The sequence below is a fragment of the Oncorhynchus mykiss genome, chromosome 5, assembly GCF_013265735.2.
Source record: "Oncorhynchus mykiss isolate Arlee chromosome 5, USDA_OmykA_1.1, whole genome shotgun sequence".
Taxonomy (NCBI): Eukaryota; Metazoa; Chordata; class Actinopteri; order Salmoniformes; family Salmonidae; genus Oncorhynchus; species Oncorhynchus mykiss.
In genome coordinates this window covers 84933170-84958628 of record NC_048569.1, presented here as the reverse complement: position 1 = coordinate 84958628, position 25459 = coordinate 84933170, and the positions used below count along the sequence as shown (strand labels likewise).

Genomic DNA, 25459 nt, shown 5'->3' with positions numbered 1-25459 from the left:
AAGAGGACACAGATAGGGCTGCCTTCTGAGAATCCGTAGGCGAGCGAGTAAACTCCCACTGCCTTCCATTCTACTTGCTAACATGCAATCATTGGAAAATAAAATGGATGATTTGATTATGATTATCCTACCAACGGTACATTAAGAACTGTAATATCTTATGTTTCACCGAGTCGTGGCTAAACGTCGACACAGATAATATAGAGCTGGCAGGATTTTCCATGCACCAGCAGAACAGAGATGCTACGTCTGGTAAGACGAGTGGTGGGGGTGTGTGTCTTCTTGTCGAAAACAGCTGGTGCGCGATGTCTATTATTAAAGAAGTCTCAGGGTATTGCTTGCCTGAGGTAGAGTACATTATGATACGCTGTAGACCACACTATCTACCAAGAGAGTTCTCATCTATATTATTCGTAGTCGTCTATTTACCACCACAGACTGATGCTTGCACTAAGACCGCACTCAACCAACTCTATAAGGACATAAGCAAACAAGAAAATGCTCACCCAGAAGCGGTGCTCCTAATGCAGGAAAACTTAAATCAGTTTTACCACATTTTACCAGCATGTCACATGTGTAACCAGAGGGAAAAAAACTCTCGACCTCCTTTACTCCACACACAGAGATGCAAACAAGCTCTCCCCCGCCCTACATTTGGCAAATCTGACCATAATTCTATCTTCCTGATATCTGCTTACAAGCAAAAACTAAAGCAGGAAATGCCAGTAACTCGCTCAATACGGAAGTGGTCAGATGACGCGGATGCTACTCTACAGTAGTGGGTCCCCCTCTCTCCTGCCAAGCCAGACTCCCCCTGGAAACAATACATAGGGGTCAGAGGTCACAGGGTAGAAGGTGGGACTGGCTTGGTCCCAGATCTGTTTATGGTGTCCTGCCAACTCCACTGGTCATTGTCATTGCTAGCACAGACTGGAATATGTTCCGGGATTCATCCAATGACATTGAGGAGTATATTACCTCAGTCATCGGCTTCATAAGTACATCAACGACGTCGTCCCCACAGTGACTATACGTACATATCCCAATCAGAAGCCATGGATTACAGGCAACATCCGTATCAAGCTAAAGGCTAGAGCTGCCGCTTTCAAGGAGCGACAATAGTGTGTGTGTGTGTGTGTGGTTACAGTAGGCTAACATATGTCAATGGCTTTAAAAACAGCAGTAACATCAGGCAGGATTTAGGCTACCAACTGCTTAGCCAGTTGTAGCTCAATCTTGGGTGCAATGATCACGTTCCCGCACTGACTGACTGTGTGGAGGCTCATTGATTTAACGTTACGTTAGCCAACATGCTACACTGGCAAAGTTATGAATGATATAGCTGTCGGATATATTAGTCACGACTTACCGTTCTTTGTGCAGCTTCAAATGTCGAACAAAGCTCCGTCTGTCATTTTCTATGTTTGGGCTTGGAGAGAGTAATAAGTCAGTTTGAGTCAAAAGGCTCAAGTCCAAGTTAAGTCACAAGTCATTGGTGTTAAAGTCAAAGTCGAGTTGCAAGTCCTCATATTTGTGACTAGAGTCTAAGTCATGTGACTCGAGTCCACACCTCTGCAAATTACCTGAACTAACCTTTACCGCCGCAAACTGGTACCGGTACCCCCTGTATATAGCCTCGTTATTGTTATGTTATTGTGTTACTTTTTATATATATATATTTTTAACTTTAGTTATTTGGTAAATATGAACTCTTCTTGAACTGCACTGAACTGCACTGTTGGTTAAGGGCTTGTAAGTAAGCATTTCACGGTAAGGTTGTATTCGGCGCATGTGACTAATAAAGTTTGATTTGATTTGTTGCAATAAATTATGTATAAAAATTGTGTGTGTGCTGATCTCTCCTCTATCTGTCTGTTTCAGGGTTTCAGTGGACCTGTTGGACCAGAAGGGATGATCGGCCCAATGGGGAAACCTGTAGGTTCAGTGTGTGTGTGTGAGTGAGTGAGTGGTCCATTTTAAGAGCGGGCACTCTGCCCTGTCTGTCTTGTGAACGAACGTGGCTTTTGTTGAACTAACTGGCTAGAGGGTTTCCATAACGGTCGTCCACTGAATTGATAAGCCCCTCTGTTGTCAAAGTCAGACATTTTCTAGACTAGAGAGAGTGTGTATTCATGACTCCTCAGGCATAAACCATAAATCAATCAAGTTCAAGCCTCAAGTGGTACTTTCCATCATTGTAATTCTCCTGGGAGATAGTTTGGAATAGAAATCTGTCTAGTCACACTTTGCTACAGTACCTGGTGTGTCACTAGTATGCTGTGCTTATATGAAGGGCTTTATACTGTAGGAATAACAGAGTTAGAAGAACCAACCACTCATGGATGGAACTGGACAATTGTCCCAAAACAGCGGAGAACATGTATGGATGACCTCTGCTGCTCCTGTCCAGTGTACTGTTCAACACCTGCATGGAATGGAGGGATACCCAGAATAATTGGGGTACTTGTACTTAGAAAAGAAACCAGTGTATTTTAAAAGTCTTATTTTCTCCTCCACAGGGACCGAAGGGTCCAAGGGGAAGCCATGGGGAAATGGTGAGATCTGAATCCAATACTTGGTATTATTTGAATTCTGAATACATTCTGTAGAGTTCTATAATCCATTGGAGAGAAAGCAGTCTATGCAACACTCGGTAGGCGTTGGAAAACCACAAGGTTATGTGTGAAGTACAGCGTAGGTGTTTAATCTATGAACTATGATTGACACACTGGATGACACGTAGCCTTGTTTGGTTTGTGTGAACTGTAGCTATGGGCAGTGTTTCCTGAGGTAATAACCATGCTACCTGGGTAGGCTCGTGATGAAAGTAGCTGTTGCAGGGGGATTTCCAGTACACTGTGGGCTGTGCATGGAGCCTTACTGCCTCAGTGAACAGGAAATGCCTTGTCATAATGTTAGTGCTGTGATCCTCCATGGTGATTAATGGGTCATGGCTAGAAGGGATCCAGCTTTTGCATTTTAGCTAACCCTAACCCTTTTCCTAACCTTAACCTAATTGTCCTAACCTGCTACTTTAATTGTCCTAACCTGCTAATTTGACTAAAGCTGGGCCCCTTCTAGCCATGACCGGGTTAATGTACAGTATACTGTTCCCTATCACTCTGCCGTGTAAACTCTTTTAAGATTCTCACAGCTCACGCTCTGCCATGTAAACTGGTTGAAGATTCTCACGGCTCCCTAAGCCCCATCGAGACTCATAGGCAGTTACACACAAACAGTAGAGAGAGAGCGAGAAAAACACAAAAGCACACACAGTAAACAGACACACAAACACTTACACACTTCTAGGCAGCTCCTCAGGGGCCTAATAAGAACCAGCTGCCTGCAGAAGGCTGCTGCTATAGTACTGTGCCGTCAGTTCCCTCATCGGCCAGTGGGGGCGGTAGAGCTCCATTACAGAAACACAAAGAGAGCCCTCAACACAGAACCCTTTGTACTGACTGCAGCTCTTCAGGGTGTAATGTATGATTATGATAGGATCGTTTAGACTAGAGCAGCTATTTTTTCCAAATGTATAATGTTAATATCAACACACTCAGGGGCCAGTTTATTAGGTACACCACCTGTTCACGGAAATTGATCGCTCCTGTAGACAGTCAGGTGGCCGTGGCTTGCTATATAAAGCAGGCAGACAGACATCGAAGCATTCAGTTACTGTTTGATTGAACGTTAGAATGGGCAAAACGAGTAACCGAAGCGACTTGAGCGTGGTATGATCGTCGATGCCAGGCGTGCCGGATCCAGTTTCTCAGAAACGGACACCCTCCTGGGCTTTTCACTCATGACAGTGTCTAGGGTTTACAGAGAATGGTGTAACAACAACAAAAAACATCCAGTCAGCATCAATCCTGTGGGCGAAAACAGCTTGTTGATAAGAGAGGTTGAAGGAGAATGGCAAGAATGGTAACAGGCGAGCCACGAATAGACAAATAACAGCACATTACAACAGTGGTGTGCATAACGGCATCTCAGAAGGCACAACTAGTTGATCCATGTCAAGGATGGGCTATTGCAGCAGACGACCAGACCGGGTTCCCCTCCTATCAGCTAAAAACAAGAAGAAGCGGCTCCAGTGGGCAAGTGATCACCAACACTGGACAATTGGGGATTGGAAAAACATTGCCTGGTCTGACGAATCCCGGTTCCTGTTGCGTCATGCTGATGGAAGAGTCAGGATTTAGCATAAGCAGCATGTTTTGCTGGCACACGTTAGGGCCCTTGATACCAATTGAGCAATGATTGAACGTCATGCCCCAAATAATTCAGACTGTTCTAGAGGCAAAATGTCCAACCCGGTGCTAGATGGGTCTACCTAATAAACTGGCCACTGAGTGTATATTTCAACAAATACATTTTCTGCAATCTTTGTTCATTTGAGAGTACTAGAGTAGTGGAGGTGCATCAAATATTATATTGTGATGTCATTGCTTGGACACCATTGTAACACCATGTTGTGTGTTTGTGTATCAGGGACCCCAGGGGCCACAGGGACATCCAGGGCCCAGAGTAAGTGTCCCCCCCCATTACTATGTCCTAACCTATCTTACTGATTCCCTACTACTTACAGTTACTTGACAGTTCTATGGCAGTTCATAGAGATTGAGGTTTGTCGTCTTTACGAAGACATATGTCTTTGTATCTGTTTATTTTGTGTTTATGTCAAAATCCTCTCTGTGTTCTCTCTCCCAGGGCCCCCCTGGTGCTCCTGGCCCGACCGTAAGTATCCTGTTTCATTCACAGATAGTGACATAATCTGTAATAAAGCATTTATTTTTCTTTGTCCGGATTCAAACAAGGTGTTGTAGCAAACAAGTATTGGTTTGCCTAGGCAACGCACCCCCCCCCCCCCTCCCCTCCCCCTCTCTGTGCAGCAGCAGCACACATAGAAATAGAATGAATAATACATGCTTGGAACCTCTAACCCTGGCAATTGACCCTTCGCTAAGCCCTTCGCTAAGAAACTAATTTGTCACTTTGTAATTTGGGTGAACTATTTTTTTAAATAAAAAAACGTTCTTTGGAAGCCCCGTGAGTCAAACATTTGGCTGTAATAGAATAACACTTAATGATCCAGCTGTTTATTTCCTTTTTTCTAAGTGTCAGGAATGGGTTTCAAGAGAGACAAGGTTTGGAAAATCCTGTTGTACATGACTTTGACTTCTATTCAGGGAAACAACATCCTGAAGACATTGGTGAATAGCTTCTGACTTTTGTTGCACATCAAGCACCCACTGGGCAAAGATGTCAATTCAACGTAATTTCATTGAAATGACGTGGAAACAATGTTGATTAAACCAGTGTATACCAAGTGGACATTGTGTGAGCTCTGGTTTCCAAAATGGGTCAAAACATTTACTGGCTCCTGTGAGTTCATGGCCATGATCAGTTATTGCCAGTTTCAATTCTTAATTGACCCTTCGCTAAGCCTCGCCCCAGAATGTTGGCCAACCAATCACATCGCTCCAATGGAGAACAACTGTCATCAAGTACGACATCTCAAATACATGAAAGCCAGTGAGAAAAACTTTTCTTCAAAAATAAATGGTTTAAATGGCTAAATAGTTGAACAGTGCATCATGGGTACTTGACAGTGTGATTTCTGAAATACAGAGCCTGTTGATGATGGAGTATTTTTCGAGTTCAAAAGTATTCTCTATCTCTCTCTCTCTCTCTCTCTCTCTCTCTCTCTCTCTCTCTCTCTCTGTCCTAGGCTTGGTGCCAGGCTAAGCTTAGATAAGGCTTTTGATGGAATGGGAAAAAGCAACAGTCTTATAGCTGCAGGGCCAGAGGTAGCATAGAAGCGGAGCATACAGTGTAATCTGTGTGGCCTTCCTTTCCCTGTGCTCTGTGAGCTGTTTCAACAGTTGTATTGAACCAATAAATCTAAACTACAATATTACAATGGCATTTTTGTTGTGTAATAATCAGGGAGGAGGCTTTCAGTGACATTGATTAGTATGCCCCTACTAAGTAACATGTGTAGATTTGTTGATTCCAGCCTCTGGTTTACTGCTTTCTGCTTATTACTGCCTCTGTGATTAAACTGTACTTGTTGGTGTTGTATCCTCAGAGACGAATCGAGTACAACTCTCTGTTTGAGTACAATGGTGCCTTGAGGACAGAGGTAAAGCACTCACTGTTGGTCTATACACGAGACATAAGTTTAATCTTTAGACAACATATTTACCATATGTAACATTCACTGTTGATATATCTTCACTCTAATGATATTTACTGTTAAGTGACAATTTTCAGTAAAGCAATTTACAAAAATCTTCCTGTTCGTTTTTTGCTCTTTAATACTATGTATTTTCACTAATGTGTGGGTGCCTGTCACTACCTTGCCTACAAATAAACCTTATTTAATTGTGTTTAACACATGCAAAACACATTGCTTGCAACTTTTCTAAATACCTTGACATGGTGTTTCTATGGTTGGATATGGGTTGTGCCTCTATGCATGCATCTTGCATGTGTCTGCATGAATTCATGCTTATGAAATGTTTGATTCATCCATGTGTCCATGCTTTGGATTGGCTGTCTCTGTGGCTTTCTCCTAACCTCTTCCCATGCATGCTGCAACACTCTGGACTGTGTGGACTATGCTAACCCTGCTTGCCTAGATCTACCAGAACACGGAGATGTCCCTCTCAGACCAGAATGCAGGGATCTTTAAGACCTTGCACTACCTGAGCAGTGTGATCGAGAGCATGAAGAAACCGCTCGGAACCCGGGAGAACCCGGCACGATTTTGCAAGGACCTGCTGGACTGCCAACAGAAGCTCTCTGACGGTGAGAACCGATTTACAGAATTTATCAATTTAATGGACACTTTTCCCCAATCTACATAAATATTAGTAATCTTCTCAGATTTACTCAGTAGAATAGACTGTAGTTGCTATCTTAATTTGACCAGGGAAATAATCATGCAGCAGCAGGAAATGTGAATTATTGTATGGATTATAATTAATGGGTATTTTTGCAGGGGTTGATACATTTTTTTGTTGGGGCAAATCAAGTCTTGACAATTTAAATGTGAAATTACAAACTGTAGAAGCCTTTTTGAACCTTGAATATGCCACAACTCTGCATTTACTACTTTGCTGGAAATGTCCTGCAGCAACAGAGTGATCAAATTAAGATCCAAGACCTGTACCTCTGTAGGACTGTACTGGATCGACCCTAACCTGGGATGTCCGTCAGACACCATTGAGGTCTTCTGTAACTTCACGGCAGGCGGGCAGACATGTCTCCTCCCAGTAGCCTCTAACAAGGTAACCGAGCACTGCACTCCATCATCACGGGGGCTCCAGTTGGTCCATAGCAGCACTAATTTAATAAACAGATTTTATCTAGGTTTAAAGAAAAACACATTCACATTCACAAATCCTGACTTCCACTTAAGTTCCACTTAAATTCTCACTAACACATCTGTTCTTCCTTCCCTCTGCAACTTCAACAGTATTGTACGGTTCTTGGGAAATATGAGGATGCGTCATGGGTGAGGGATTCGGAGAGGATCCCTGTGAATAGTAGATCTGTGCCAGCACAAAGGGATAGGCCAATGAGTGATATATGCTTTAATAAGGTTGGCTTCTTAGTGTTCATGGCAATGGTTATCAACTTTACTGTAGAAATTAAACGTAAATCACTGAAAATAGATGTTGTGGTGGCAGCTGCAGAGAAGTACTTGGGGTAGGAGATTTGACTTCGGAAGAGTTACATTGTGTGTTGTGTGGTAGTGTCCCGTCCTCTCAGGCCGTTGGCCTGGGGTAGGATCAGATAGGGTTAGTAGTGGAATAAGGTGATGCGTTTTATTGAGTATAGGGTTAGTTGGTAGGGTAATTAAAATATATGTATATTTTTCGGTTCCCCTTTCCCATCGCAAAGTGTAATGGATCTATACTATAGTTCAGTGGAAATGCAACATATTGGATGCCAACCACCATTAAACCTCACAGAAGAAGACATGGATTGTGTATGTGTGCTATTCAGAGTGTGGATGGACAAGACAAAATATTTAATTGCCTTTGAACGGGGTATGGTAGTAGGTGCCAGGAGCACCAGTTTGAGTGTGTCAAGAACTGCAATGCTGGTGGGTTATTTCACACTCAACAGTTTCCCGTGTGTATCAAGAATGATCCACCACCCAAAGGACATCAAGCCAACTTGACACAACTGTGGGATGCATTGGAGTCAACATGGGCCAGCATCCCAGTGGAATGTTTTCAGAACCTTGTAGAGTCCATGCCCTGACAAATCGAGGCTGTTCTGAGGGCAAAAGCGGGTGCAACTCAATATTAGGAAGGTGTTCATAATGTTTTGTACACTCAGTGCCAAATTGATTGTCAAACTCAACACAGTCACTTATAGATGATTTGAACATGATGTGCGAAAAATGCTAATATCATTCCTGTGGCTTGAGTGGGATTTATGCCACAAATGCTAACATGTTAGTGTGTGGAAACAGTGCCAGTGAAACTAAACCAAAGCATGGATTAATGCGATCATACCTTGTCCATAGACTGCTTACAGGGTAAGGAAACCCATTTGTCACTTTGTAATTTGGGTGAACTATCTCTTTAACCAAAAACTGTTATTTGGAAGCCCCGTGAGTCAACCATTTGGCTGTAATAGAAGAACACTTAATGATCCAACTGTTTATTTCCTTTTTTCTAAGTGTCAGGAATGGGTTTCAAGAGAGACAAGGTTTGGAAAATCCTGTTGTACATGACTTTGACTTCTATTCAGGGAAACAACATCCTGAAGACATTGGTGAATAGCTTCTGACTTTTGTTGCACATCAAGCACCCACTGGGCAAAGATGTCAATTCAATGGAATTTCATTGAAATGACGTGGAAACAATGTTGATTCAATCAGTGTGTACCAAGTGGACATTGTGTGAGCTCTGGTTACCAAAATGGGTCAAAACATCTTGGGTCAAAACATAAACTTTTGGATCCTTGTGTTCTTCTATTACAGCCAAATGTTTGACTCATTGGGCTTCCAAAGAACAGTTTTTGGGTTATAGTTCACCCAAATTACAAAGTGACAAATTGGTTTCCTTACCCTATAAGCAGTCTATGGACAAGATATGATCTCATTAATCCATGCTTTGATTTAGTTTCCCTGGCACTGTTTCCACATACTGACATGTTAGCATTTGTGGCACAAATCCCACTCAAGTCATTGTATTTGTGAATGGGGGCGTGTTCTGTCCTCCTTTTCCTGTAGTCCACAATCATCTCCTTTGTCTTGATCACGTTGAGAGAGAGGTTGTTATCCTGGCACCACACGGCCAGGTCTCTGACCTCCCTATAGGCTGTCTCATCATTGTCGTAATCAGGCCTACCACTGTTGTGCTGTCTGCAAAGTTAATGATGGTGTTAAAGTCATGCCTGGCCATGCAGTCATGAGTGAACAGGGAGTACAGGAGGGGACTGAGCACGTACCTATGATGGGTCCCCGTGTTAAGGATTAGCGTGGCGGATGTGTTGTTACCTTCCCTCACCACCTGGGGGCGGCCCCTCAGGAAGTCCAGGATCCAGTTGCAGAGGGAGGTGTTTAGTCGGCAGCAGGGAGCCTAATGGTTAGAGCGTTGGACTAGGAACTGAAATGTTGCAAGATCTAATCCCCAAGCTGACACGGTTGAAATCTGTCATTCTGCCCCTGAACAAGGCAGTTAACCCACTGTTCCTAGGCTGTCATTGAAAATAAGAATTTGTCCTTAACTGACTTGCCTAGTTAAATAAAGATAAAATAATAAGATAGTCCCAGGGTCCTTAGTGATGAGCTTTGAGGGCACTATGGTGTTGAATGCTAAGCTGTAGTCAAATCAAATTTCAAATCAAATGTATTTACAGTGGGGCAAAAAAGTATTTAGTCAGCCACCAATTGTGCAAGTTCTCCAACTTAAAAAGATGAGAGAGGCCTGTAATTTTCATCATTGGTACACTTCAACTATGACAGACAAAATGAGAAAAAAAATCCAGAAAATCACATTGTAGGATTTTTTAATGAATTTATTTGCAAATTATGGTGGAAAATAAGTATTTGGTCACCTACAAACAAGCAAGATTTCTGTCTCTCACAGACCTGTAACTTCTTCTTTAAGAGGCTCCTCTGTCCTCCACTCGTTACCTGTATTAATGGCACCTGTTTGAACTTGTTATCAGTATAAAAGACACCTGTCCACAACCTCAAACAGTCACACTCCAAACTCCACTATGGCCAAGACCAAAGAGCTGTCAAAGGACACCAGAAGCGAAATTGTAGACCTGCACCAGGCTGGGAAGACTGAATCTGCAATAGGTAAGCAGCTTGGTTTGAAGAAATCAACTGTGGGAGCAATTATTAGGAAATGGAAGACATACAAGACCACTGATAATCTCCCTCGATCTGGGGCTCCACGCAAGATCTCACCCCGTGGGGTCAAAATGATCACAAGAACGGTGAGCAAAAATCCCAGAACCACACGGGGAGACCTAGTGAATGACCTGCAGAGAGCTGGGACCAAAGTAACAAAGCCTACCATCAGCAACACACTACGCCGCCAGGGACTCAAATCCTGCAGTGCCAGACGTGTCCCCCTGCTTAAGCCAGTACATGTCCAGGCCCGTCTGAAGTTTGCAAGAGAGCATTTGGATGATCCAAAAGAAGATTGGGAGAATGTCATATGGTCAGATGAAACCAAAATATAACTTTTTGGTAAAAACTCAACTCGTCGTGTTTGGAGGACAAAGAATTGCATCCAAAGAACACCATACCTACTGTGAAACATGGGGGGTGGAAACATCATGCTTTGGGGCTGTTTTTCTGCAAAGGGACCAGGACGACTGATCCGTCCGTGTAAAGGAAAGAATGAATGGGGCCATGTATCGTGAGATTTTGAGTGAAAACCTCCTTCCATTAGCAAGGGCATTGAAGATGAAACGTGGCTGGGTCTTTCAGCATGACAATGATCCCAAACACACCGCCCGGGCAACGAAGGAGTGGCCTAGTCAAGGTCCAGGAGTGGCCTAGCCAGTCTCCAGATCTCAACCCCATAGAAAATCTTTGGAGGGAGTTGAAAGTCCGTGTTGCCCAGCAACAGCCCCAAAACATCACTGCTCTAGAGGAGATCTGCATGGAGGAATGGGCCAAAATACCAGCAACAGTGTGTGAAAACCTTGTGAAGACTTACAGAAAACGTTTGACCTCTGTCATTGCCAACAAAGTGTATATACAGTGCCTTGCGAAAGTATTCAGCCCCCTTGAACTTTGCGACCTTTTGCCATATTTCAGGCTTCAAACATAAAGATATAAAACTGTATTTTTCTGTGAAGAATCAACAACAAGTGGGACACAATCATGAAGTGGAACGACATTTATTGGATATTTCAAACTTTTTTAACAAATCAAAAACTGAAAAATTGGGCGTGCAAAATTATTCAGCCCCCTTAAGTTAATACTTTGTAGCGCCACCTTTTGCTGCGATTACAGCTGTAAGTCGCTTGGGGTATGTCTCTATCAGTTTTGCACATCGAGAGACTGAAATTTTTTCCCATTCCTCCTTGCAAAACAGCTCTAGCTCAGTGAGGTTGGATGGAGAGCATTTGTGAACAGCAGTTTTCAGTTCTTTCCACAGATTCTCGATTGGATTCAGGTCTGGACTTTGACTTGGCCATTCTAACACCTGGATATGTTTATTTTTGAACCATTCCATTGTAGATTTTGCTTTATGTTTTGGATCATTGTCTTGTTGGAAGACAAATCTCCGTCCCAGTCTCAGGTCTTTTGCAGACTCCATCAGGTTTTCTTCCAGAATGGTCCTGGCTCCATCCATCTTCCCATCAATTTTAACCATCTTCCCTGTCCCTGCTGAAGAAAAGCAGGCCCAAACCATGATGCTGCCACCACCATGTTTGACAGTGGGGATGGTGTGTTCAGCTGTGTTGCTTTTACGCCAAACATAACGTTTTGCATTGTTGCCAAAAAGTTCAATTTTGGTTTCATCTGACCAGAGCACCTTCTTCCACATGTTTGGTGTGTCTCCCAGGTGGCTTGTGGCAAACTTTAAACAACACTTTTTATGGATATATCTTTAAGAAATGGCTTTCTTTTTGCCACTCTTCCATAAAGGCCAGATTTGTGCAATATACGACTGATTGTTGTCCTATGGACAGAGTCTCCCATCTCAGCTGTAGATCTCTGCAGTTCATCCAGAGTGATCATGGGCCTCTTGGCTGCATCTCTGATCAGTCTTCTCCTTGTATGAGCTGAAAGTTTAGAGGGATGGCCAGGTCTTGGTAGATTTGCAGTGGTCGGATACTCCTTCCATTTCAATATTATCGCTTGCACAGTGCTCCTTGGGATGTTTAAAGCTTGGGAAATCTTTTTGTATCCAAATCCGGCTTTAAACTTCTTCACAACAGTATCTCGGACCTGCCTGGTGTGTTCCTTGTTCTTCATGATGCTCTCTGCGCTTTTAACGGACCTCTGAGACTATCACAGTGCAGGTGCATTTGTACGGAGACTTGATTACACACAGGTGGATTGTATTTATCATCATTAGTCATTTAGGTCAACATTGGATCATTCAGAGATCCTCACTGAACTTCTGGAGAGAGTTTGCTGCACTGAAAGTAAAGGGGCTGAATAATTTTGCACGCCCAATTTTTCAGTTTTTGATTTGTTAAAAAAGTTTGAAATATCCAATAAATGTTGTTCCACTTCATGATTGTGTCCCACTTGTTGTTGATTCTTCACAAAAAAAACAGTTTTATATCTTTATGTTTGAAGCCTGAAATGTGGCAAAAGGTCGCAAAGTTCAAGGGGGCCGAATACTTTCGCAAGGCACTGTAACAAAGTATTGAGATAAACTTTTGTTATTGACCAAATACTTATTTTCCACCATAATTTGCAAATAAATTCATTAAAAATCCTACAATGTGATTTTCTGGATTTTTTTTCTCATTTTGTCTGTTATAGTTGAAGTGTACCTATGATGAAAATTACAGGCCTCTCTCATCTTTTGAAGTGGCAGAACTTGCACAATTGGTGGCTAACTAAATACTTTTTTGCCCCACTGTATATAGCCCTTCTTACATCAGCTGATATATCAAAGTGCTGTACAGAAACGCAGCCTAAAACCCCAAACAGCAAGCAATGCAGGTGTAGAAGCACGGTGGCTAGGAAAAACTCCATTGAAAGGCCAAAACCTAGAGAGGAACCAGGCTATGGGGGGTGGCCAGTCCATTCTCACATAGGTGTTCCTTTAGTCCAGGTGGGAAAGGGCAATGTAGAGCGCAATAGAGATTGCATCATCTGTGGATCTGTTTGGGCGGTATGCAAATTGCAGTGGGTCTAGGGTTTCTGGGATAATGGTGTTGATGTGAGCCATGACCAGCCTTTCAAAGCACTTCATGGCTACAGACGTTCTTGGGCACATGGACTATAGTGGTCTGCTTGAAACATGCTGGTATTACAGACTTCTTTACAGATTGAAAATGTCAGTGAAGACACTTGCCAGTTGGTCAGCGCATGGTCGGAGTACACGTCCTGGTAATCCATCTGGCCCTGAAGCCTTGTGAATGTTGCCCTGTTTAAAAGTCTTGCTCACATCGGCTACGGAGAGCGTGATCACAGTCATCCGGAACAGCTGATGCTCTCATGCATGTTGCTTGCCTCGAGCGAGCATAGAAGTAATTTAGCTTGTCTGGTATGTTCGTGTCACTGTGCTGCTTGTGGCTGTGCTTCCCTTTGTAGTTTGTAATAGTTTGCAAGCCCTGCCACATCTGATGAGCGTTGGAGCCGGTGTAGTACAATTCAATCTTAGTCCTGTATTGACGCTTTGCCTGTTTGATGGTTCGTAGGAGGGCATAGCGGGATTTCTTAAAGCGCCCGGGTTTGAGTCCCGCTCCTTGAAAGCGGCAGCTCTACCCTTTAGCTCAGTGCGGATGTTGCCTGTGATCCATGGCTTCTGGTTGGGGTATGTACTTATAGTCACTGTGGGGACGACGTCATCAATGCACTTATTGATGAAGCCAATGACTGATGTAGTGTACTCCTCAATGCCATCGGAGAACATATTCAAGTCTGTGCTAGCAAAACAGTATTTTAGCTTAGCATCTGCATCATCTGACCACTTCTTTATTGATCTAGTCACTGGTGCTTTCTGCTTTAGTTTTTGCTTGTAAGCAGGAATCAGGAGGATAGAATTATGGTTAAATTTGCCAAATGTAGGACGGGGGAGAGCTTGTATACATCTGTGTGTGTAGAGTAAAGGTGGTCTGGAGTTTTTTTCCTCTGATTGCACATTTAACATGCTGAGAGAAAATAGGTAAAACTGATTTAAGTTTCCCTGCATTAAAGTCGCCTGCCACTAGGAGTGCCGCCTCAGGATGAGCGTTTTCCTGTTTGCTTATGGCCTTATACAGACATTGAGTGCGGTGTTAGTGCCAGCATCGGTTTGTGGTGGTAAATAGACAGCTACGAAAAATATAGATGAAAACTCTCCTGGTAAATAGTGTGGTCTACAGCTTATCATGAGATACTCTATCTCAGGTGAGCAAAACCTCGAGACTTCCTTAATATTAGATTTTGTGCACCAGCTGTTGTTTACAAATATACACAGACCACCACTGCCTCTGGTAAGACCACTTGTCTTACCAGAGGCAGCTTCTATCTTGCAGATGCAGTGTAAACCCCACCAGCTGTATGTTATTCATGTCGTCATTCAGCCACGACCAGCGGAAACATAAGATATTACAGTTTTTAATGCCCCGTTGGTAGGATGTTCGTGATCGTAGCTCGTCTATTTTGTTATCCAATGATTGTACATTGGCTAATAGGACTGATGGTAGAGGCAGATTACCCATTCGACGTCAGATCCTTACAATGCACCCAGACCTACCTCTGCGATATCTCCATCTCTTTCTCATGCAAATCACGGGGATTTGGGCCTTGTCTGGTGTCTGAAGTAAATCCTTCACATCGACTCATTAAAGAAAAAAATCTTTGTCCATTTGAGTAATCGCTGTTCTGATATCTAGAAGCTCTTTTTGGTCATAAGAGACGGTGGCAGAAACATTATGTACAAAATAATAATAATAACTCTCTAGAAAGGCCAAAACCTAGGAAGAAACCTAGAGAGGAACCAGGCTATGAGGGGTGGCCAGTCCTCTTCTGGCTGTGACGGGTGGAGATTATAACAGAACATAGCCAAGATGTTCAAATGTTCATAAATGACCAGCATGGTCAAATAATAATAATCACAGTTGTTGTCGAGGGTGCAGCAAGTCAGCACCTCAGGGGTAAATGTCAGTTGGCTTTTCATACCCGATCATTAAGAGTATCTCTACCGCTCCTGCTGTCTCTAGAGAGTTGAAAACAGCAGGTCTGGGACAGAACAGTTGAAACTGCACGGCCAGGTGGACTGGGGACAGCAAGGAGTCATCATGAGGCATGGTCCTAGGGCTCAGGTCCTCCGAGAGAGAAAAAGAAAGAGAGAAAGAGATAATTAGACAGAGCATACTTAAATAGGGGGGGGGGGGGTAGCCAACCCAGACAGGAAGATCACGTCAATGACTCAACCCACTCAAGTGACGCACCCCTCCCAGGGACGGCATGGAAGAGCACCAGTAAGCCAGTGACTCAGCCCCTGTAATAGTGTTAGAGGCAGAGAATCCCAGTGGAGAGAGGGGAACCTGCCAGGCAGAGACAGCAAGGGCAGTTCGTTGCTCCAGAGCCTTTCCGTTCACCTTCACTCCTGGGCCAGACTACACTCAATCATATGACCCAGTGAAGAGATGAGTCTTCAGTAAAGACTTAAAGGTTGAGACCGAGTCTGCGTCTCTCACATGGGTAGGCAGACCGTTCCATAAAAATGCTCTATAGGAGAAAGCCCTGCCTCCAGCTGTTTGCTTAGAAATTCTAGGGACAATTAGGAGGCCTGCGTCTTGTGACCGTAGAGTACGTGTAGGTATGTACGGCAGGACCAAATCAGAAAGATAGGTAGGAACAAGCCCATGAAATGCTTTGTATGTTAGCAGTAAAACCTTGAAATCAGCCAGTGTAGGGAGGCTAGCACTGGAGTAATATGATAAAAAATGTGGTTCTAGTCAGGATTCTATCAGCCATATTTAGCACTAACTGAAGTTTATGTAGTGCTTTATCCGGGTAGCCGGAAAGTAGAGCATTGCAGTAGTCTAACCTAGAAGTGACAAAAGCATGGATTAATTTTTCTGCATCATTTTTGGCCAGAAAGTTTCTTGATTTTAGCAATGTTACGTAGATGGAAAAATGCTGTCCTTAAAATGGTCTTGATATGTTCGTCAAAAGAGAGATCAGGGTCCAGAGTAACTCAGAGGTCCTTCACAGTTTTATTTGAGACGACTGTAATTGTCAGATTCAACAGAAGATCTCTTTGTTTCTTGGGACCTTGAACAAGCATCTCTGTTTTGTCCGAGTTTAAAAGTAGAAAAAAAGTAGAAAGTTTGCAGCCACCCACTTCCTTATGTCTGAAACACAGGCTTCTTGCGAGGGCAATTTTGGGGCTTCACCATGTTTCATTGAAATGTACATCTGTGTGTCATCCGCATAGCAGTGAAAGTTAACATTATGTTTTCGAATGACATCCCCAAGAGGTCAAATATATAGAGAAAACAATAGTGGTCCTAAAACGGAACCTTTGTCAGAGGACAAACCATTCACAGAGATAAACTGATATCTTTCCGACAGATAAGATCTAATCCAGGCCAGAACTTGTCCGTGTAGACCAATTTGGGTTTCCAATCTCTCCAAAATAATGTGGTGATCGATGGTATCAAAAGCAGCACTAAGGTCTAGGAGCACGAGGACAGATGCAGAGCCTTGGTCTGACGCCATTAAAAGGTCATTTACCACCTTCACAAGTGCAGTCTCAGTGCTGTGATGGGGTCTAAAACCAGACTAAAGCGTTTCGTATACATTGTTTGTCTTCAGGAAGGCAGTGAGTTGCTGCGCAACAGCTTTTTCAATTTTTTTTGAGAGGAATGGAAGATTTGATATTTTTTTATATTTCCTGGGTCAAGTTTTGGCTTTTTCAAGAGAGGCTTTATTACTGCCACTTTTAGTGAGTTTGGTATACATCCGGTGGATAGAGAGCCGTTTATTATGTTCAACATAGGAGGGCCAAGCACAGGAAGCAGCTCTTTCAGTAGTTTAGTTGGAATAGGGTCCAGTATGCAGCTTGAAGGTTCAGAGGCCATGATTATTTTCATCATTGTGTCAAGAGATATAGTACTAAAACACTTGAGTGTCTCTCTTGATCCTAGGTCCTGGCAGAGTTGTGCAGACTCAGGACAACTGAGCTTTGGAGGAATACGCAGATTTAAAGAGGAGTCTGTAAATTGCTTTCTAATGATCATGATCTTTTCCTCAAAGAAGTTCATGAATTTATTACTGCTGAAGTGAAAGCCATCCTCTCTTGTGGAATGTTGCTTTGCGACATTATCAAAAATGTATTTTGGATTGTTCTTATTTTCCTCAATTAAGTTGGAAAAATAAGATGATCGAGCAGCAGTAAGGGCTCTTCGATACTGCACGGTACTGTCTTTCCAAGCTAGTCGGAAGACTTCCAGTTTGGTGTGGCACAATTTCCGTTCCAATTTTCTGGAAGCTTGCTTCAGAGCTCGGGTATTTTCTGTATACCAGGGAGCTAGTTTCTTATGACAAATGTTTTCAGTTTTTAGGGGTGCAACTGCATCTAGGGTATTGCGCAAGGTTAAATTGAGTTCCTCAGTTGGGTGGTTAACTGATTTTTGTCCTCTGACATCCTTGGGTAGGCAGAGCGAGTCTGGGCATCAAGGCCATCAAGGAATCTTTGTGTTGTCTGAGAATTTATAGCACGACTTTTGATGCTCCTTGGTTGGGGTCTGAGCAGATTCTTTTTTTGCGATTGCAAACATAATAAAATGGTGGTCCGATAGTCCAGGATTATGTGGAAAAACATTAAGATCCACAACATTTATTCCATGGGACAAAACTAGGTCCAGAGTATGACTGTGACAGTGAGTGGGTCCAGAGACATGTTGGACAAAACCCACTGAGTCGATGATGGCTCCAAAAGCCTTTTGGAGTGGGTCTGTGGACTTTTCCATGTGAATACTAAAATCATCAAAAATTTGAATATTATCTGCTATGACGACTACAAGGTCCGATAGGAATTCAGGGAACTCAGTGAGGAACGCTGTATATGGCCCAGGAGTCCTGTAAACAGTAGCTATAAAAAGTGATTGAGTAGGCTGCATAGATTTCATGACTAGAAGCTCAAAAGACGAAAACGTGAGGCCTCATTTAAGCCATGTTTCAGTCAGGCCATTAGTTCATTGACTATAAGTGCCTTTGAAGTGAGGGATCTAACATTAAGTAGCCCTATTTTGAGATGTGAGGTATCACGATCTCTTTCAATAATGGCAGGAATGGAGGAGGTCTTTATCCTAGTGAGATTGCTAAGGCGAACACCGCCATGTTTAGTTTTGCCCAACCTAGGTTGAGGCACAGACACTGTCTCAATGGGGATAGCTGAGCTGACTACACTGACTGTGCTAGTGGCAGACTCCACTAAGCTGGCAGGCTGGCTAACAGCCTGCTGCCTGGCCTGCACCCTATTTCATTGTGGAGCTAGAGGAGTTCGAGCCCTGTCTATGTTGGTAGATAAGATGAGAGCACCCCTCCAGCTAGAATGGAGTCAGTCACTCCTCAGAAGGCCAGGCTTGTTCCTGTTTGTGGCTGTCCCAGAAAGAGGGCCAATTATCTACAAATTCTATCTTTTGGGAGGGGCAGAAAACAGTTCTCAACCAGCGATTGAGTTGTGAGACTGCTGTAGAGCTCATCACTCCCCCTAACTGGAAGAGGGCCAGAGACAATTACTCGATGCCGACACATCTTTCTAGCTGATTTACACGCTGAAGCTATGTTGCGCTTGGTGACCTCTGACTGTTTCATCTTAACATTGTTGGTGCCGACGTGGATAACAATATCTCTATACTCTCTATACTCGCCAGTTTTAGCTATAGCCAGCACCATCTTCAGATTAGCCTTAACGACAGTAGCCCTGCCCCCTGGTAAACAGTGTATGATCGCTGGATGATTCGTTTTAAGTCTAACACTGCAGGTAATGGAGTCACCAATGACTAGGGTTTTCAATTTGTCAGAGCTAATGATGGGAGGCTTCGGGCGTCTCAGACCCCGTAACGGGAGGAGTAGAGACAAGACAAGGCTCGGCCTCAGACTCCGAAGCGCTGCTTAATAGGGAAAACCGGTTGAAAGTTTCTGTCGGCTGAATGAGCGACACCGGATGAGCATTCCTACAGCATTTCCCTCCAGAAGCCATGAGAAAGTTGTCCGGCTGCGGGGACTGTGCCAGGGGATTTGTACTAACGTTATTATCTGTACTTACTGGTGGCACAGACGCTGTTTCATCCTTTCCTAAACTGAAATGACCCTTGCCTAACGATTGCGTCTGAAGCTGGGCTTGTAGCACAGCTATCCTCGCCGTAAGGCAATCGTTCTCCTGTATATTATGAGTACAGCGACTGCAATTAGAAGGCATTGTGTTAATGTTACTGTTACTACTTAGCTTCGGCTGTTAGAGGTCCTGACGAACCATGTCCGGAGTGAAAAAGTTGAAAAATGAAATGAAATGAAATGAAAAAAAAGTTGAGTGAGGGAAAACTAAAAATATAAAACGGTAATTAAAAAGTAAAAACCGTAAAGTTGTCAGGTAGCAAAGGAAGGTTGGCAACAAAACGCACAAAACGCACGACGTAAACAAGTCTGCAAGTTGTGACCGGAAATGACAAGGTGAAACAAACGTTACTGTTTTAACATACACAATCCATGTCTTCTTCGGTGAGGTTTAACGGTGGTTGGCATCCAATATGTTGCATTTCCACTGAACTATAGTATAGATCCATTACACTTTGCGATGGGAAAGGGGAACCGAAAAATATACATATATTTTAATTACCCTACCAACTAACCCTATACTCAATAAAACGCATCACCTATTCCACTACTAACCCTATCTACAGATCTACTATTCACAGGGATCCTCTCCGAATCCCTCACCCTTGACCTATCCTCCTCTACTTTCTTCACTGCCTCAGCATAAGACACCTTCTGCACTACTCTGGCTCTAGCTACTTCAACCTGCCTTTGTTGCATTTGACACTTCCGATCCCCAGCAACATGTGCACCCCTGCAGTTGACACACACCTTTATCCACTGAAACTACACAACCCTCTATCCCATGCCCTCTTGCACACTTCCCACATCTGGAATCTCCCTCCTACACACTACTGCGACATGACCATAAATGTTACACCTGAAACTGCGCAGTGGACTTGCCACAAACGCTCTAACAGGGTAACTGATATATCCTAACATGACCTTGTCTGGTAAAGACTGACTCCAGACGGCAAACACCAGATCTTGGCAAACACCAGATCTTGACTCAAGTTGCGTCGCGCAGAGTGACCTGCTCACTCTGATCTGAAGAAACACAAAGAAACATTACAAGTCCACTTCGGGTTACCTTCATCGACTCAACAGCACCAACCATCTTTTCCACCCAACCTGAAACCACCCATGGATCAGCCAAAAGGCCTGGTTCCACCCTCTTCAAAAATCTCACTCCCACTGGACCAAACTTATCTTTATCATAACCATGTCCATCAATGCAAGGCTCGGGCTCCGAGTTCCTCACAACACCTTCTACCACTTCCATTTCACCTCCAGAACTCAAACTGGCGTCCGGCTCACTCTGTTTGAATTTGACACCAATCTTCCTCGATATACCATCTCCCTTGTTATTGCTCGCTTCAACAGATTCAGACCCATTCTCTGCCTCCCTCAGTCTTTTCAATATTCAACTTTTCCAAGCCGACATCTCTTTTTAGCGAGAGACCTGCTAAGCCCTGTAGTCCCTCTACCTCTTCTTCGATGGTGTTTACTGGCGGTTGGCATCCAATGTTAATGCTGCATTGCCGACACCAGCTGGACAGGGTATTGAATAAGAAACGAAAGAAACTTTGTGGGAAAGGGGGAAAACGACATCATACAAAATGAAGCACGTCAACTAAGAAAACCAATCCCACTTCTTCAATCACTGTCCACTCCAAAATACATCCCAACACAGGCTCAGGGGCCTGTGATGGCAGAACATTCACCGCCAGGATTTCATGCACGGCCTCGGCTGGGAAATCACGAAGATCCAAAAAAACTTACGGAGGCATTCAAAATTATTCACATTTTCTTAGACTTCTTCTCTGCTGGTGCTGTACAGTTTATGACCATTGCAATCGATAATCCAAATTCCCCTTTTTAACATGTAGCATTTCACTATCCCTCAGTAGATGAGAAACCTTCACAAGTCGTGATAGCTAAAAATGATAATCAGTCTCTGTCACTGGTGTAATGTCATTTTTATTACATCATCATTTCTCATTCAAAATGTGTTCCTACAGATGTAGGCCTAGCCTATAGAATATTATTACAGAATATGCAGAAAAGAAAGGGAAAGGGGGATACCCAGTCAGTTGTCCAACTGAATGTATTAAACTGAAATGTGTCTTCCGCATTTAACCCAACCCCTCTGAATCAGAGAGGTGCAGGGGGCTGTCTGAATCGACATCCACATCTTCGGTGCCCGGGGAACAGTGTGTTGACTGCCTTGCTCAGGGCCAGAATTTACAGATTTTTACCTTGTCCGCTCGGGGATTTGATCCAGCAACCTTCCGGTTACTGGCCCAACACTTTAAATACATCCTCCAATTGGAACGTCAGCCTAAGCCCTACACATAGTCTCAAGAAAATGTTATATTTTTAATACCCTCAAACACCAACTTAGCATACCTCGTTTCAAAATTGGCCCACATCACTGTCAATCGTGAATGATAATTCTTCACGTTTTATCTGTGAAAAGTCCAGACTGTGTAGGCAAGCCAATCATTTGATCTCATTCAGTTTCATGGGAATATGCATTTAGATCTGTTTGAATTACTGTTTGGTGAGCAAATTAGAGTAGATGGTGTTAAACTGTTAGTCTTTGTTGTATTTTGTTTTAATCAAAGAATATATCCTTCCTTGTGGCACGCGCTGTTTGTTGAGTGTTGGCCGCATTAGGAAAGAAATGTGACTATTCAGCTTCAGCTAACCATCATAAAATCTCACTAGAAATGAAGAGGTGTTTTTGGCGTAAAAGTAACATTACGCCAAAATAGTAACTATGCTATGCTTTTGTATTAGGTTCTGTTATGTAAAATACTAATTCATCATTTTGGGATCTTGTGGGACATTGATTCAGCTTCAGAAATCATTTTCCAGATAGATTTTTCCCAGCTCCGTGTATTTTCAAATTTGAAAGAGTAAGAGAGTGCCGCTCCCTTGTGTTCCAGCAGCATTACTCCCCTGGTCTCTGTATGCATCTGTTTGCTGAATTATTGAGCAGTGAAAGGTATCATAAGAGATGCCTCCGTTATCCCCACTAACTCTTACCATGCTCCCTCCACAGCTGTCGTTCGGTGTGCATAAGGTTCAGATGAAGTTCCTCCACCTCTTGAGCACAGAGGCCAGTCAAGACATTACCTTCCACTGTCTGAGTGACCCTCCCTTCAACCCCACAAACACCTACGGTGCTGACGACCCAGGACAGGAGTATCAGGCCAGACCACCAAGGTTTAGGGGATGGAATGGACAGATGTTTGAGGCAGACAGTCTACTTGAACCTCACATGCTACTAGACGAATGCAGGGTAAGGAGCCGGAGAGAGGAAGAGATATATGATGATTTCACTTCAGACCTGGGCCTGCATTCATAAAGCATTTCAAAGTAGCATTGCTAATCTAGGATCGGGTCCTCCCTGTCCATGTAATCTTATTCATTATAATCTAAAAGGCAAAACTGATCCTAGATCAGCACTCCTACTTTGAGACTTCATATTGTATATTTTCCCTTCTAGATCCAAGATGGCAGCTGGCACCAGTCACGCTTCTTCTTCCATACTCAGGACAGCTACGAGCTCCCCATCATTGATATACAGGAGCAACCTTTGTCACAGTCCAACGATCTGCGCCACCTCGAGGTGGGACCTGTCTGCTTCCTGTGAGGTCATTATCCATCGCTAGCCTGCCTGTCCAAAATATAAACTATAAAAAACGAGCATGGCATAAGCAGGCCAAAATGGCTGCTCACCAAACCAAAGAGAGATCTCTATAAGCCCAAGCAGAGTTGGTCAGGTCTGCTCCCCCACTTGGGAGACTCTTTATTGAGTGTTAGCGAGTGTCAAATGCCCTGTCCAATGGAATGGCAGACTTCTGTGGAAGAACTCAGTCCATAGCAAACTAGGCCAGCTTACAGTAAGATGGCCTCAGGAGAGCAGTGTATACCAATATTTATCAAATAAATGTGTAAAGTGTGTCTGTTTGGTTTTTGTTTTTCAAAAGGTGCTTGAGTTCGTTGGACCCTGAACTCAGGACAGGGCTCATCCACACAACACCGTCCTAAAACTCAAATCCTGTGCCTCCCTCCCTACTGCCCACCCCCATCCTCCTTCTCCCCCATATTCACCCTCCCAGCCATCCTTAGAAGGGGCCTAGCTATCCGAAGGAAAGCTCTAGGGGCTTTGTAACAGGAATACTGTACAACAAAAGCTTCCTAAGAGTGCAATAGCTTGTGAATTAAGAGTGAGAGATTTCATATTGCAATTTCAATCAAAGGTCAACTGCCAGCTCAGACCGCAATTTTGTTTATTTTTAATGTTTGAATCTGTTGTCCAACACAGCTGGATGTTTACACCTTGGGTAAGTCCAAAATTGCACCATATTCCCTATGTAATGCACTAGGTTTAACCAGGGCACATAGAGCTCAAATGTAGTGCACTATATCAGGAATATGGTTCTATTTTGGACACTGCCCTTGAAAGATGGTGCTCTACCTCCTGCTTGTATGCCTTCTATAGGTGCTAGTGTCAAGTAATTCTTTGTCCTTATGTACCGGTTACATCAAGATCTGTTGTAAGAGTACTTATTTGAAATTTATATGAAACATTTGTTGATGAATTACATATTTTTTAGCTTTTACTCTTCATTTTATTTGGTAGGTGGTAACGTAACCTATCATTGGTGCTGCAACAGACACAAGAGCGTGAGACATCAGTGAGTTGTGAGACATTTTTCCTGTGTATATTTTGACATTATATTGTTGATTATTTATATCCTTTGTTTTTGTTCACATTACTGTACCCCAATAAATTATACTCTCAGAGATCTATTTGGTCAACTCCAACTTAGTCCAAATAACTATTTATGTAAAAAATTGTATTTGTATACTATGTACACACATTATGTGACTGTTCATTGTATATGTTCACATTCACTACAATGGGGGTTGATAGCTCATACTGGCAGCTAGCATAGGCCAGAGTCAGAACACATCAGAAATAGCAATGATCTTGTTCTTAAGTTATGTTACGTTGAAAAAAGTGTAATTAAATAAGTAAATGCTCTCAAGGAATAAAGTTAAAATTGTGTAAATATGAAATATATTGACATTAAATAAATGAAATGTTTTAATCCCAAAATAGTAAATACCGTCTTGTTATTTTGTTGATGTTCATAACAGTATTTCTGAAGTCCAACAGTGACCTGGTTAAAAACTGCAATTAAAGATAGCTACTTATCATTAGCAGCGCAACTTCAGATTTCCAATACTCATAAGTCTCTATTATTTTTAAAAATTTTGAGAAGTCCAAGTCCAACACGCCCCTCTGGCATCAAACTCGAAAATCTGTTTTTCATTGAAATGGTTTGAATTCTTGACACCCACTCTCTCAGTTCCAGCAACATTTAAACTTTGCTGGAAGCTGTATAGATACTGGTAACATGGAGAGTTACTGGTAATAAGGAGGGTTTTTTTACGATTAAAAACAATGCATGCAATGTAGGCTACATATAAACATCACTTGGGCTTTTCCTTCTTAACACAATACTAGCATGGACCTTTAAACTTGACAAAGATCCTATGGAATGACAAGCACTGTGTTACCATGGATAGGGACAAAGCAAATAAACTATGAGAAACAAAATGGCTGACTTCTCTTGAGCTAGATACTAAGAACAGTTTGGATTCAGATGTTTGCTCCTGTTTGACCCAACTTTGATACTGTTGCTTTTGTCTTCTCCAAACAAAGATACAAGAAAAACAATGCATATTTTGTTCATTTCTTTTCATTAGACATCAGCTCATCTCTCCTGGGCCTGGTCAGTGTGGGTTGGAAAGGCTTTAGTTTTATAATGGTCAGCTTCAGTCCTCAGAACAACACAGCTCTTATTGATGTACATGGGCCTACACACAGAGTAAGAGAGAGAGGCTGACTGACAGACTGACATGCAGCACATGATAGAGGGGGGATCTTCC

General features: G+C 43.0%; 1 protein-coding gene across 1 annotated transcript in view; it reads left to right on the top strand.

Moving 5' to 3' along the window:
* Nucleotides 1–24623, top strand: part of LOC110524715 (collagen alpha-1(XXIV) chain) — a 241432-nt gene extending 216809 nt beyond the window's left edge. Inside the window, exons 52-60 of the mRNA XM_036978599.1 lie at nucleotides 1882–1935; nucleotides 2520–2555; nucleotides 4492–4527; nucleotides 4711–4737; nucleotides 6092–6145; nucleotides 6645–6813; nucleotides 7186–7295; nucleotides 22557–22796; nucleotides 23004–24623. Coding sequence (XP_036834494.1) covers nucleotides 1882–1935; nucleotides 2520–2555; nucleotides 4492–4527; nucleotides 4711–4737; nucleotides 6092–6145; nucleotides 6645–6813; nucleotides 7186–7295; nucleotides 22557–22796; nucleotides 23004–23150 — 873 coding nt within the window. The 3' untranslated portion in view covers nucleotides 23151–24623. The remainder of the gene's footprint in view (nucleotides 1–1881; nucleotides 1936–2519; nucleotides 2556–4491; nucleotides 4528–4710; nucleotides 4738–6091; nucleotides 6146–6644; nucleotides 6814–7185; nucleotides 7296–22556; nucleotides 22797–23003) is intronic.
* Nucleotides 24624–25459: the final 836 nt, after the last annotated feature.